The sequence below is a fragment of the Muntiacus reevesi genome, chromosome 22, assembly GCF_963930625.1.
Source record: "Muntiacus reevesi chromosome 22, mMunRee1.1, whole genome shotgun sequence".
NCBI classification, from domain to species: domain Eukaryota; kingdom Metazoa; phylum Chordata; class Mammalia; order Artiodactyla; family Cervidae; genus Muntiacus; species Muntiacus reevesi.
In genome coordinates this window covers 35,155,512-35,170,985 of record NC_089270.1, presented here as the reverse complement: position 1 = coordinate 35,170,985, position 15,474 = coordinate 35,155,512, and the positions used below count along the sequence as shown (strand labels likewise).

The 15,474-nt window shown below is 34.4% G+C and overlaps 1 protein-coding gene across 1 annotated transcript in view; it reads right to left on the bottom strand.

The window, feature by feature from the left end:
• TECRL (trans-2,3-enoyl-CoA reductase like) overlaps nt 1–15,474 on the bottom strand; it is a 131,624-nt gene that overhangs the window by 45,413 nt on the left and 70,737 nt on the right. The window contains exon 4 of the mRNA XM_065914673.1: nt 10,581–10,684. Coding sequence (XP_065770745.1) covers nt 10,581–10,684 — 104 coding nt within the window. The remainder of the gene's footprint in view (nt 1–10,580; nt 10,685–15,474) is intronic.

The window sequence follows — 15,474 nt, the reverse complement described above, 5'->3', positions numbered from 1 at the left end:
TGATTTAGTTTAAACAGTACATTTTATAGCTGCCCTGGTGGCTCAGACAGTAAAGAATCTGCCTGCAATGCAGGAGACCTGGGTTCAATCTCTGGGTCTGGAAGATCCCCTGAAGAGGGGAATGGCAATCCACTCTAGTATTCTTGCCTGGAAAATCCCATGGACAGAGGATCCTGGTGGATGACAGAACACCTGAGGTTTTAAAGCATCAGACATAACTGAACTGAGCGACTAGCACAGAACCATGATAAATATGTCCCCAGACTTACCCTGCTATATGAACTGGTGAAATGGATAGGTGAGCATCTGTTCTCTAAAAATAACTAGGCTAAGTGCTGTCACAAATAACAATAAATCTTCCTTAGAAAAATTAGCTAAGAGTTAAGGTAAAGGACAATTGTAAATAGTAAAATAAAAATATTAGACATAAATATAATGATGTCTTCATAAATAGTACACAGGGATTTTTATGTAATCATATGATTTTTATTTAATCATTAAATAATTTCACTTAATCAAATACATAAGTGCATTTCCCATGTCTTTCCAGCCCCATCCTAAATGAATCTTCTATGTTAGCCATCCCTGTCACTAAATGGAATGGGAAATAGCTTTTTGCTGCCATGTCGTTTAGAATTCGATCAATTTGAAAGTGAAAGTGTTAGTCGCTCAGTCCTATCTGACTCTTTGAGACTCCACGGACTGTAGCCCGCCAGGCTCCTCTTTCCATGGAATTCTCCAGACTAGAATACTGGAGTGGGTTGCCATTCTCTTCTCCAGGAGACCTTCCTGACCCAAGAATCGAACCCAGGTCTCCCACGTTGCAGGCACATTCTTTGCCATTTGAACCATCAAGAAAGATCAATTTGACCCTTGTTCAAATTGAAATAATTTACTTCTCTCTCCTGGAAATTTTAGCTTAATTTTAGTGAGTCTGAGTGAGTAGTTTTAGGGGATTGCTTTCTGAATTTTGGAGCTTCTTTTGGAACTTGCCACAAGTATGGCAACCATGTACATGAGGAGAGATATCCAATCTATAGAGAGACTATCATAATATTTGGAAAGATAATTGGAAATGAGACTACATGATTTCAAAAAGATTCATTGGCTGATTTTCTGATAGCTTTCTGTATCTGGTGAATGGCCATCATTTGATTTTGTCTTGATGCTAAAAGCAGGTTAAAGTTACATTCTGAAATTTTCAGTCAGAAAAAGAATAATTTCCCTTCAAGTTTTAAAAAGAAAAGCAGAGAAGAGAAAGAATACAAACATGACAATGATAAATTCAACTGCCACTTCTATTTTGCTTTGTCTTTGCCAATTTTCATCATTTCTAAGGAAAGAAACTTGAAACTGTACATATTTCGCTCAAATATACAAGTGTGCACATTGATTATTAATTATGCTTTTATCTCTATTGACAATTTTGTGGAGCTAAATGATTAAAGTATTTGATATATAGGCACATACATATAATCACATGGATATACATACATATGTATAAATATCTGTTTATATATGTAACTGTCTTGTTATACATTTTTAAACAATATTTATTATCTCACAAGTTAAGAAATATTTTTATATGAGGATAAGAACAATGCAATAAGTTTATAAGTTTATAAATCCAATAAATTCAGTACCAAAGCAACCTTTTAATGTATTAATTTATGGCATAAAACATTCCTGATTATTCAGATATAAATTAAAATATCTTCTGAATGTCTGATAATAGAATCTAGTTAATATTCTAGAATAATTAGGATAATGATTGTTTTAGAATGTTTAGTTCAATGTCTCTGACCTAGTCAAATCCTATATTTTGAGCAAATCCTGTAGTAAGATGTCAGAAATGAAAAATGTTGTAAACAATAGTTAACATGACCAAATATCACTATTTATTAAGCTGATAAGCATGCTGTCACAAATAGGAAGTTTTTTTTGGATCAGAGGTAATTAAACTACAATTTTATCTCCATCATCTCCTAAAACAATTAGAGATCTTGCTATCTTACAGTAATATATTCTAGGAGACCCAATATTTTATCACAAATATTGTTCATTCTGAAACACAGGGTTTAAAAGAATGACAAAGTATGGAGGATATATTCTGATTTAAAAGCCCTGGAGAGTAATAAAAAATAACTTTTGGACAATGCATCTTTCAAGAAAAATGTATATTTGGGTGCAGATAGAAAGAATGTTTGATTAAACTTAGAAAGTAGTCAGAAAATAGATTTATAATTAAATGAAAAGCCAGATATATAAATGTTAATAAGACAGATTTCTGAAACAGAAATTGCTCTTCTTCTACTAAAAAAGAATAAAAACAAAACTAAAGATGAAATAAATATACAAACAAAATATGTATTTATAGGTATACAGCCTATGCAGATGAATTTACAATGACTAGAAACTCCACTTTAATCCAAAATTTATTAGAGATTTTATTTTCAAAATAAGCAGGTGCACTTTCTTTTCTTTTTTACTTTGAAGATATATACTACTTCTAAATTCAATTTATTTCTAATATCAAATTATTTTCATACTTTTCCTTTATAGAAAGTTCTCTGTTTTAAACTAATGTGTTGCTTTTAATGTAAAATTCACTATTTCTACTAGAAAAGCTATGAAACTGGGATTTTTGGAACTTCTCTGGAATATTCAACTTGTATTTCTAAATTGAAAAGGAATAAGACAATAAACTGTTTTGGAAAATATAAATTGTATTCAACTGCAGTTGTTGTAAATTGATTAAGACCCTTGGGCTTAGATTTCATTTAATGCATTCATCCTTCCTTTAAAAATATTTTTTTAGTCCTATTATTATTAGGGTGATTTTGACTTTTCTTGTTCTCTAAAATTGCAATTGATAGTTAAAAGCAAAATGAATTGCTTGTGTCACAGGTGTTGAAAATTTTTTACTTGCTAGGTCATGTCTGACTCTTTTGAGACCCCATAGACTGTAACCTACCAGACTTCTCTGTCCATAGAATTTTACAGGCAGGAACACTGGAGTGCATTTCTATTTCCTACTCAAGGGGTTCTTCCCAGCCCAAGGACTGAACCTATGTCTCCTGCATTGGCAGGAGGATTCTTTACCACTGAGCCACTAGAGAAGCCCTGATGCAAAAAATAAAGTAATGTCAACAGTAATTTCCTAATGATAGGAGAGCTACTATAACTATGAGAACATTTCCCAATAGTAATATTACTTTGTACTCCATGAATACTATTAAGCTAATGCGATACTAGAAGGTTTTCTTTTTTTTTCAAGAAAAAATAACTGTTATATGAATAACATATAATGGATAAATCTATGCTCATGTTATTCAAACAAACTTTCCTAATGAGGTCACCAAGAAAAATTAATCAAAATATTTTTCGGCTCCAAAGAGTTACTGAGTCTTTGAAGAATTGGAAGATCAAAATGTTTTTTGTTTGTTTGTTTGTTTTTTTCCACTTATTTTTATTAGTTGGAGGCTAGTTACTTTACAATATTCTAGTGGTTTTTGTCATACATTGACATGAATCAGCCATGAATTTACATGTGTTCCCCATCCCGATCCCCTCTCCCACCTCCCTCTCCACCTGATGTTTATAGGAGACTCCAGAGTAGTAATTAACCTGAGCTATGAAACTTGGTAGCTCAGACGGTAAAGCGTCTGCCTACAATGCGGGAGACCTGGGTTCGATCCCTGGGTTGGGAAGCTCCCCTGGATCAGGAAATGGCAACCCACTCCAGTACTCTTGCCTGGAAAATCCCATGGATTGAGGATCCTGGTAGGCTACAGTCCATGGGGTCGCAAAGAGTCGGACACGACTGAGCGACTTCATTTCACTTCATGAAACTTGGTAACAGCCTGATGTAAAGACCAATCTTTTGAGGGTGCTTAAGAATGGAAACACCAAAATTACTGCTTGTTGTCTTTCAAAGACTAAGGTGGCTATAAAACTCCCAGAATTTGGGTTGGAACTTAGAACAGTTAAACTTAGGAGTGAGGATGAAACAGATCTGTCTTCATATGTACTTCATAGGTACATATGAAACTCAGCCTGAAGTCATTTCAATCATGAAATGGAATGAGATGACCTGTACTCAGCAATGCCATTAGTCCATCTGCAGAATGATAAATTATATTTGAAAGGTAAAATCACCCGAGGCTTCTTCAAGTCATCTTTAAATTTATTAATATAATTTTTCTTCAGTGTCAGAAATACACAGTTATACAAGGAGTGAAGATACCATGACCATAACCAAAAGCAGCAGCAGGCATTGAAAATGGGTGAACTAAAGGTTCACATAACAGAATTATTAAGCGCATACTTTTAGAAAACAATCTTTTAATGTTCAAAGAAAAATAAAAGGTTGAGATTTTAGTGATATTTGAAAACTTTGGAAAGAATAGTATGAAAATGTAATATGATCCCAAAAGGAGAATATGAAAGGAATAATGGAGATTCAAAAGATGAAGAGATTATGCAATTTTGTCAGATTAGATATAGCTATCAAACCACAGACTCAGATAACACAATAAACCCAAAGCAGAATAAATAAAACCACAATCATAACTATATGCATCATAATCAAATAAAATAAAAAATTTGAATAAACCAGGAAAAGACTTTAAGGAGTACAGTAAACTTTTCAACAGAAATAATGGGAGTCAGAAATCAAACTAATAGTGTTTTGAAATAAAGACAGAAATAGCTGGCAATGTGAATTCTTTTCTGAAAAAATATTCCCCAATAATATAAACTGAATGAATACATTTTTAGATGAACAATAATTGGAAGAACTCATCAAAGACAGAACAATAATACAACATTAAGGTGTTTTTCAGAAAGAAGGATAATGATACCAGATGTCACTTCAGTATTAGAAGGAAAAACTAAGTTGCAGTATAAAAAGAATAAATTTAAATAAAGATTGACCATATGGAATTATAGTACTGAATTTTGGCTTTAAAATATATAAAGAATTAAAATAATTCACAATGGGAAACTCAGAAGGAGACCAAATACCTCAAATAAAGCTCATTCAATTATTAATGCATTATCTTCACATTAGTAAACTTAAACAATTTTTGTTAGTGTTCAATAATTTAAATGTGCAGTGTAATCTCTTGGGTAATCATTAAAGTTATTGAAACAGGATATAGCTACATCTAATTCTGCTTCATTGACTATGCTAAAGTCTTTGACTATGTGGATCACTACAAACTGTGGAATATTCTAAAAGAGATGGGAATGCCAGACCACATTACCTGCCTCCTGAGAAACCTGTATGCAGGACAAGAAGGAACAATTAGTACTGGACATGGAACAACGGACTTGTTCAAAACTGGGAAAGGAGTACATCAAGGCTGTATATCCTCACCCTACTTATTTAACGTATTTGCAGAGTACATCATAGGAAATGCTGGGCTCGATTCACAAGTTGGAATCAAGTTTGCCAGAAGTATCAACAACATCAGATATGCAGATGATACCACTCTAATGGCAGAAAGTGAAGAGGAACTAAAGAGCCTCTTGAAGCTGAAAGAGGAGAGTGAAAAAAGTTGGCTGAAAACTCAGGCAGTCAGTTCAGTTGCTCAGTCTTGTCTGACTGTGTGACTCCATGGACTGCAGCACACCAGGCTTCCCTGTCCATCACCAACCCCTGAAGCTTGCTCAAACTCTTGTCCATTGAGTCAGTGATGCCATCCAACCACATCATCCTCTGTCATTTCCCTTCATCTCCTACCTTCAATCTTTCCCAGCATCGGTCTTTTTTAATGAGTCAGTTCTTTGCATCAGGTGGCCGAAGTATTGGAGTTTCAGCTTCAGCATCAGTCCTTCCAATGAATATTCAGGACTGATTTCCTTTAGGATTCACTAGTTCGATTGCCTTACAGTCCAAGGGATTCTCACAAGTCTTCTCCAACACCACAGTTCAAAAGCATCAATCAAGAATAAGACCCAGTTTCCCCCACAGTCAGTCTCTCCCATTAGGAAGTTTCCATGAGCCTCTTATCCATCAGAGGGCAGGCAGAATGAAAACCACAATCATGGAAAACTAATCCCACTGATCGCATGGACCACAGCCTTGTCTACTCAATGAAACTATGAGCCGTACCACGCAGGGCCATCCAAGATGAACAGGTCATGGTGGAGAGTTCTGACAAAATGTGGTCTGCTGGAGAAGGGAATGTAAAATCATTTCAGTATTCTTGCCTTGAGAACTGCATGAACAGTGTGAAAAGGCTTAAAACTCAGAATTCAAAAAACAAGGATCATGCCATCTGGTCCCATCACTTCATGGAAAATAGATGGGGAAATAGTGGAAACAGTGTCAGATTTCATATTCTCGGACTCCAAAATTACTATGGACAGTGACTGCAGCTACACAATTAATAGACGCTTTCTCCTTGGAAGAAAAGCTACGACCAACTTAGACAGTGTATTAGAAAACAGAGACATCACTTTACTGACAAATGTCCATATGGTCAAAGCAATGGTTTTTTTCAGTAGTCATGTACGGGTGTGAGAGACAGATCATAAAGAAAGGTGAGTGCCAAAGAACTGATGCTTTCAAACTGTGGTGCTGGAGAAGCCTCTCAGGAGTCCCTTGGACAGCAAGGATATCAAACCAGTCAGTCCTAAAGGAAATCAGTCCTGAATATTCACTGGAAGGACTGGGGTTGAAACTGAAGCTCCAACACTTTGGCCACTTGCTGTAAAGAGCCAACTCATTGGAAAAGACCCTGATGCTGGGAAAGATTGAGGACAAGAGGATAAGTGGGCAACACAGGGTCAGATGATTGGATGGCATCACTGACTCAATGGACATGAGTTTGAGCCTACTCAGGGAGGTAGTGAAGGACACGGAAGCCTGATGTGCTACAGTTCATGGGGTTGCAAAGAGTCAGACACGACTTAGGAACTGAACAACAACCACCAAGATACCAGAGAAGAAATAGAAAAGAAAGTACTAATAGAAAAGAAAGTACTGCAATTAATCCAAATGGGACAAGAAAAAAGAACCAGAAATGGATTATAGGATATGTGACACAAATTAAAAGAAAACATTAGGCCTGGTGATTAAAAATAGATAATTATTTACAATAAAAACTATGATTAAAATGTAAAATATAAAAATGTCAAATGATTAGAAAAACTCTGAAGAAGAACTCCTAGGCCTAGGGCTAGGCAAATGTTTCTTACATATGATAGTGAAGACAAGATACTTTAAAGAAAATATTAATAAATTATGCTACAATAAAATTGAGAACTTTTTATACAGCAACAAAAATCCTGTTAAAATGATGAAAAGACAAGCTAAAACTGAGAGAAAATATTCGCAAACCACGCATTAGACAAAAGACTTGTATGTAGATATGTAGAATATTAAAGGTAAACTTACAACTCAACAGTGATTGCAGAGAATTAAAAACCTGTGTTCACACAAACACCAACACACAGCTAGCTTGTTGTTTTATTTGTAACAACAACAAAAAATTACTGAAGACCATTCAGATGTCTGCCAGTGGGTGAATAATCAAACCCTATTATGTACATATAACAAGTACTACTCACCAATAAAAAGAAGCATAAGTATTGATATACGTGCAATAACCAAGATGGATCCCAGAGTCACTATACTAAGAGAAAAATAAACATTAGTCTCAAAAATTATTTGATTCTGTTATTCAGTTTATAGAGCAATCACCACATGGCAAAAATATAGAAATGAAAAACAGATCGGTGGTTGCCCCAGGATAGATTTCTCTGTGTAAATACAGAGGAGTAAGATGAGGGAGTTCCTTTTGAAGGATTGAACAATTCTATATCTGAATTTGGTAGGTACATGAATCTATGTAAGAAATAACTTGCCTACTAGTAGTAGTTTAGTACTAAGTAATGTCTGATTGTTGCGACCCCATGGACTGTAGCCTGCCAGGCTCCTCCTCTGTCCATGGGATTTTCCAAGCAAGAATCCTGGAGTGGGTTGCCATTTCCTTCTCCACGGAATCCTACCCAGGTATCAAACCTGGGCCTCCTGCATTGCAGGCAGACTCTTAACCAACTGAGCTACGAGGGAAGTCCGTAATTTGTATATGACTATATATACACATGCCTCCCTGGTGGCTCAGATAGTAAAAAAAAATCTGTCTGCAATACAGGAGACCTGGGTTTGATCGCTGGGTTGGGAAGATCCCTGGAGGAGGGCATGGCAACCCACTCCAGTATTCTTGCCTGGAGAATCCCCATGGACAGAAGAGCCCAGGGGGGCTATAGCCCATGGGATCTCACACAACTGAGCAACTACACACAGCATGTACAGACACATGAATGAAGATAAAAATGATGAAAATGGAATGTGATCTTTAGCTAATAGGATTTGTATGATGGGGATTATTTTTATTATAATTATATTAATTTATTACATTATTTATCCTAAGTCTTCCAATTTATTCTAAGTTCCATGAGACAAGAATTTTCTCAACATTCTGCAGCAAACTCTTGCTTCCTAAAAAAATATTATTAAATTACTAATTTTGACCTTGCTAAATTAAAGAGAGTGTTTCTCACAAAAAGAGAAAACTTATAATAATGCTTTTATTATAGGAGTGAATTTTAATATTTTTATAAATGTATAAGAATGTTAATTGTGGTAAAATATTGCTTTTATTGTGCAGTTTAGTTGATATACAGTGGGTGTGATTGCAATGTAATGTGTATATTTTTAGCATTTAATAGGACTGACTCATTTGGAGCAAAGAAGTGTGAACCATAGGGTTGATTTTAAAATATCCAGCCTATTTTCGTAGTTCTCTTTTGTCACCTAAATGACTTTCCTCTCAGATAAGCTATAATTTTCTAGCACAATTGTCACAGAATTCCACCTTAGCACGTTTTTTCCTCAGTGCTTATCCCAGGGATGCAGCTGAAATTCATTATGAATCACAATTATTGCCACTCACTTTGACACGGCTTCTGTAGATATAATTCCTTTTTCATCATAAATGTGGGCAAAGATTCTTTGAATATTTTAACCTTTGAAGATCAAAATCTGCTTGTCTACAATCTCTTTTCACAAGGGTCTGTAGATATCACATTTAAACTCTAAACCCTTTGTTACAATATGCATTTGTTAGTAGCTTTTTTTGTAAACATTGTGATATATTTCACAAAGATTCAGAATACTCTAAACTTCAGTTCAGTTCACTTCAGTCCAGTCATTCGTTCCAGTCCAGTGTGACTCTTTTCGACCCCATGGACTGCAGCAGCCAGGCTTCTCTGTCCATCACCAACATCAAGTTGGTGATGCCATCCAACCATCTCATCCTGTTGTCCCCTTCTCCTCCTGCCCTCAATCTTTCTCAACATCAGGGTCTTTTCCAGTGAGTCATTTCTTCACATCAAGTGGCCAAATAACTCTAAACTTAGTTTTATTTATTTTTTAATGCAACAAATTAGTACTCAAAGGCTCAATAACTCTTGGAAACTAGAGCAACCATTTAGCCAAGCACACTAAAAGTAATTATCTAAATACAAGAAGATAATACAGGAAAAATTGGTGGAAAATTAAAGCATGCGACATTTTGATTAATGAATGTAAACTTGAATTTCTCATTTTGAGACTTAAATAACAATGTATAAATTATCCTCTGTCTTTAATAATTTAAAAATTGATTGTTTAACTATACAGGGAAAACTCAAAACACTATGCTGGCAAAAGAAAGCCATTTTGAATAGAAAATATTAAAAGTAGTCACATCACAAATATGAAATAGAATGCAATCACAAAAACATAAAAAGTCTGAATAATATAAAGAAAATAGATTAAATTTAATTGAAAAATGAATGGTTGCACTAATTTTTGTAGATCAGTGTCAAAGCTATTCATCAGATTAACTCCTTCACTTCCTGTCATTAAATACCATATAGCTTCTTGCTACTGAAGATATCCCATCTATCAATTCGTTACTCATGAATCCTTCAGTACTTGTGAAGTAGTATCAAGTATTTTCTGTTTCTTAGTTCTCCTGTTTTTTAATATGGTCTTCATTCTTCTAATGCTATTGGATTCAGTTGCCACCATTTTGAAAGTACCTCCTTCAAGAAAGTTTAAAGAACGCCCCAAAACCTACAACTCAAATAAGTCTTATTTCTTCACTCTCAGTTTTTAAAATGTCCCCTTCACTGTCTTGGGACATTCTATCTTGGGATATTCTATCTCCCCTCTTTCCAATGACAAATGTGTCTTCATCATACTGAGGCTCCTAGAAGGAAAAGATGAAGAAATACCAAGTAACTGACAAGACACAGCGAAAATAGAAATGAGGCCATCAGTCATGAGATAGATTGACATTTAGAAAATAGTTATCTGTCTTCTTTCAACCATTTCCCCCCCATTTCTCCAGTTCTTGAATGGAAGTTTGTCCACTGATCATAGTAAGAATGGAAAATTTAAAATACCTTTAGTGCAAGATTTTGTTTCACTATGAATTTATTTGACAGAAAATATCCTCTCTCAACAAATCATTCACATCAAAATGTGGGACATCTACATTGCATTTCAAATTGATACTTACTGTAGTCCAACTGACTTGTTGACCTAGGTCTGTAAAATAGAGTGTGACAATGGAGGAAGCTGCAACACTTTGAATGGTTAAGTTGTCCTTCAGAAAGGGCCCACCTTAAACAATAAGGAAATAATGTTTTAATACAATTTTGAGGCAAAAAATGATAAATATTTTTAATGTGAAACCAGTGAAAGCAAAGGATAAATTTTATATAGAAATTGCAATTTATATTAAATCTTTAAAGTAAGATAGCATGTGAATAAACCAATTTTATAAAGTGTATCTGGCAAATTTTCAGATACACAGTGGTTTCCTAATGCTATTTAAACAAAGTACAGATTACCACTAGTTACGATTGTGTTCTGAGGAAAATGTAATATTAGATAATATCATAATCAAATATGATAAAGTATATTTTGAAGTGTAATTTTGTGTCAGTAGACATACATATCAACTGTTGTATAACTGATTTTACTTTAAGATAAATTAGTTGGAGTAGAATTTTAAAAGTCATTGCAAAGAACCTGAGGATGGGCATGATTCACCTTTCAAAAAGAACATTATGGTTGCTGTATGTTAACTGGGAAGAAAAGGAAGCAAGATTACTTAGGAGAAAGTAAAAATTCACCAACCAGGGTATGAGGCTTATTTTGATTAAGAGGGCACTGGTAGAGATGTTAAAAATTCATCAACCCCAAAAAGTTTGATCTTAGAGCAAGTTTAACCTGTGAGATTCAGGCTGAGGTAATTTTTTGCCCTGAGCACTTAATTGCATTCTAATATCATTGACAAAAAGAAGAGTGAGGAAAGAGCAGATTTTGGAGTGAAAATGGAAAATTTCAGTTAGGGTGCATTTAGTGTGAGATATCTATTAGGCTTTCAATTGGGAGTTGTCAAGTAGGCTGTTGGGTGGCTGTGTCTGAAGATATTTTCAGTCATTAACAGCTAAAGCCATGAGGCATGGTGAGATTATACATTCAGTTTGAAATGAAGGAATACAAGCTGAAACTGAGCTTCCTAGCCCTCCAGGCTTTTGAAGTCAGAAGACAAACCTACAGCAAAGATTATTGCGAGGAAGTTTCTCATGAAACAGGAGGAAACAGAAGTGATGATGGAAAGTGTGAGAGAAATGTTCTGTTCTTAAAAATGAGCATTAGATAAGTTTGCTGTTGTGTACTGAAAGATATGTACAAAGATTTCTTTTTTAGTACTGTTTGTAGTAGCAAAACATTGTAAAAATCTTAAGTACTCATAAATAAGATATGGATAAATATAATTTGTTTTATGCAAACAAAATTATGTCATACAGAAAGAAAAATTAGTAGATTAGAACTATGTATACCAGCATAAATGCACCTCACAAGTACAATGATATTAACGTTATTGCTTTTATTTGTATTATATTTTATGCTAATCTATTTACAAATTATATTAACTCTACTCATGTACAAACTTCTTTTCATTCTTTATTATTGAAAGGGTAAGATATTAAATTTTGACTATCAGGTGATTTTCAAAATATAGTATTTAGATTTATAATTATGCTTACAGGTATTTTGTATAAGATGAAAGTAAGAAATTGTTATATATTAATTTCGATAAATCCAACATGAATATAGTAAACTATGACTTCCTTGCCTAGTTTGTGACATATGGCTTCAAAAGAGGTCATCTTGGTGGGCCAGAGTTAATAACAAATTCTTTAAATCTGAATGGAATCAGAAATAGGGATACCAAGATTCAATACACTGGGAAGAGTCACTATACTATTGTTGGTTTAAAAATGGAGAGGGCTACATGGCAAATAATTAAAGTGACCTCTAGGAACTGATAGCCATTAAGGAAATAGGGATCTCTGTCATAAAGCTAAAAGGCGGCTTCTGCCAACAAGACTGAAGGTGGAAGTAGATTTTCTCAGAAGTCTATATGAGAAGATGAGAATTTGGCATAGCTGATACCTTATTCTAAACTTGTGGATACTTTGAGTAGAGAATCCAGCCATATTGTATCTTTGGGCTAATAAATGATTGTTGTTTTAAGCTACTAAGTTTGTCGTAATTTGTTGTGGCAATTTGTTGTGGTAATTTGTTGCACATTAATGAAACATAGTTCAAGATAAATACTTTGATATCCAGCTGATCAGAATGTCATTGTGACAGTCACTCATAACAGCAAGAAATATTGATAAGGACTGCTGAAAGCTTCTTTCCAGCATGCACCTATTGACATCATAGTTTCCCACCATTCTATCCCCTTTGCTGACATCAAAGAACAGAATATTGGCATTTTGTTTTTAAAATATGGAAAATCAATATAGTATTTGGGTGAAACAATGTGAGAGAATCCAGACATGCCATTAATCATGTCACTCTTAGACACAGTAATCAGGAACTCCTTTCCTAGGCATTCTATATCTATGCCCTTTTCCAATGGGAGAGGAACATGTGGGACCAAGAGAATGCACTTAATGGAGCCAGTGCCATTTATATCAGAATTTGGCCACTTAAGACCCCTAAATTTTCTGCCTAAATTTGCTCGAGTAATATATCTTTTGGGGAAATTTTCTCCCAAGAATGGGCCAAACAATGAGGTGCATACTTCTAACCCTAGAAGATTGTATGAATGGTATGTGGATGGTTGGAGTCAGGAACGGGAAAAGAAGGACCAATTCTACATATGCTTAAACCTTCTACTGAACAAGTCTAATGTTTCTAAGAATTAGAAATTTGACCCCAAACTTCCAGGACATTATCAATTATATTAATCACAGTAATGAGAGAACACATTTTAGTTACCGATTTGTATGACACATTTATTGCAACAATGGTTGCAATTATTCACCATTACCATGTCAGCATCACTCACAATATGTCTTTTAGTCCCTTCTATTAAGAGTTGGTGTAGGTTTCCCCATCCCTTGATTATAAGGTAGCCTAGTATCTTGCTCTGACAAATAGAATGTGGGACAAGGGATCATAAGCCAGTTCTAAGCCTGGGCTTCATGAATTCTTGAGTGCTTCTGCTCATTTATTTGCAATTCTGATTGCACTGTGGTAACAAGGCCAGAACTTTCTGATGAAGCATGAGACAGTATAGAGCAGAAAGGCTACAGCCATGATCATTCTGGCCAGTCTTCAGCAGTCCATTAGCTGACCTTAGCTGTTTGAGTGAAACTAGCCAAGCAAGACCAAGCCCAGCCAAGCTAAGCAGAATTCCCAAGCCCAAAAAAAAAAAAAAAAAAAAAAGGCTATATTTGTCCATAAAAAAATAAATTACTTGTTCTTTTATTTGTGTTTTAGCAGTCTTTTGTGTACAGAAACTGTAAAAGGCTCTAAAATAACATGATATCATTATTCATAGTGCACTCATTCTGGCAAATATACTCTGGCAGCAAATATATAATATCCGTGTCTTGTTTTGGTCTTGCCTTTTTCCTTAATATTAATAGTTACTACTAGGTTTAATGAAGTATTAACCATGCAGAAATCATTATAGTACTTTATAAACATAATCTTACTTACACACTAGCCATCACCTGCAAAAAGCACACATACACACACAAACCTTAAGTTAGAGTCTTTATTAGCTCACTTTACAAAAGACTCTGAACATAAGTAAGTAGAAAGAGAGGTTTTAAATTGTGTTATTCCAAATAAACTTTGTACCATATCCTGCTTATATTACTAAATTCATAGATTCTTTTTTTCAAATATTTCATCACAGTCTCATCAAAGAACACTTGTAGGGTTATACTTTATTCACATCACACACTGGTACACCCAGCCAGGTATATGAGTGAAGGGAAATAAAATGTCACGTTCACCAGAAAGGTTGAAGTAACAGAAATTCTGCAGTCCCTTATAATCTCCTTCAAATTGAAATTACATCTGACACTCATGCTTGTGGCATTCTCAGTTTTTTTTTTTTTTTAATATAAGAATCAAGTTCAGAAAGCAATAGCATTATTTCATTTTATGTTATTTCAGCATCCATGTGTTGAAAAGCACATACTATACCCCATAGAAGCAAAAAGAAACGACAATGATTCTTCTCTTTAAAACTCTAGCTAGATGAGAATTTGTCTTGAACACTTGAGTTTAGAAAAATGTGAGACCTCAAGAAACTGTGATTTATAAAAATATTCTGGATACCTATGTTTTCAACATAGACATCTCAGAAAAAGTGTGGAATATTTAAGATAGCAATGAAAACAACAAAACATCTTAGAGATCCCGAGAAATCATCATTTGTCCTTAAGTGAATATGATATCTAAGAAATGACAGCCTGAATATTAGCAAAGTACCAGAAAAATACAATGCAGCTCAAGATTGTGTAGAAAAATTTAAAGATTGAAATTTCTTAAAAGGTACCTCTTGTAGATTTGTTATTATGGACCTGAACTGAATATTCCTCAGAAATTTCCAATCTACCCAGAGCTTTTATTTAACAAGTTCAAATGTAAGGTCAAGTGATGTGATGTCAATAACAATGATTCTTAGCAGGACTCACTTTTGTGTATTTTTAGCATAACATTTTAAAATTTTATGACCAGAAAATAAGGTTTGAAATTTTGAAACACTTGAGGCTTATTAATGGAAACAATACTTCTCCCTATAATTAATTAATTCTGTTCCTCCTTATCTCCCTTATTCTGCTTTTGAACAGGAAAAAGGCAAAGAGAACTGAGCTGCATCCCTGAGACTATATTAGAAGGCAGTAGACTGAGGGGATAGAGCAGTAAAAGCTTTTGAGACAGAAAGATGTTAGTTCAGATCCTGCCTTCAATACACAATGACAGTGAATGTATGAAATTTATTTATGTGAGAATAAAATTCCTCTACCATAAATGTGGAACACTAGCTTTTGAGGAGACTCAAATAAAACAATATATTTAAAGTATTT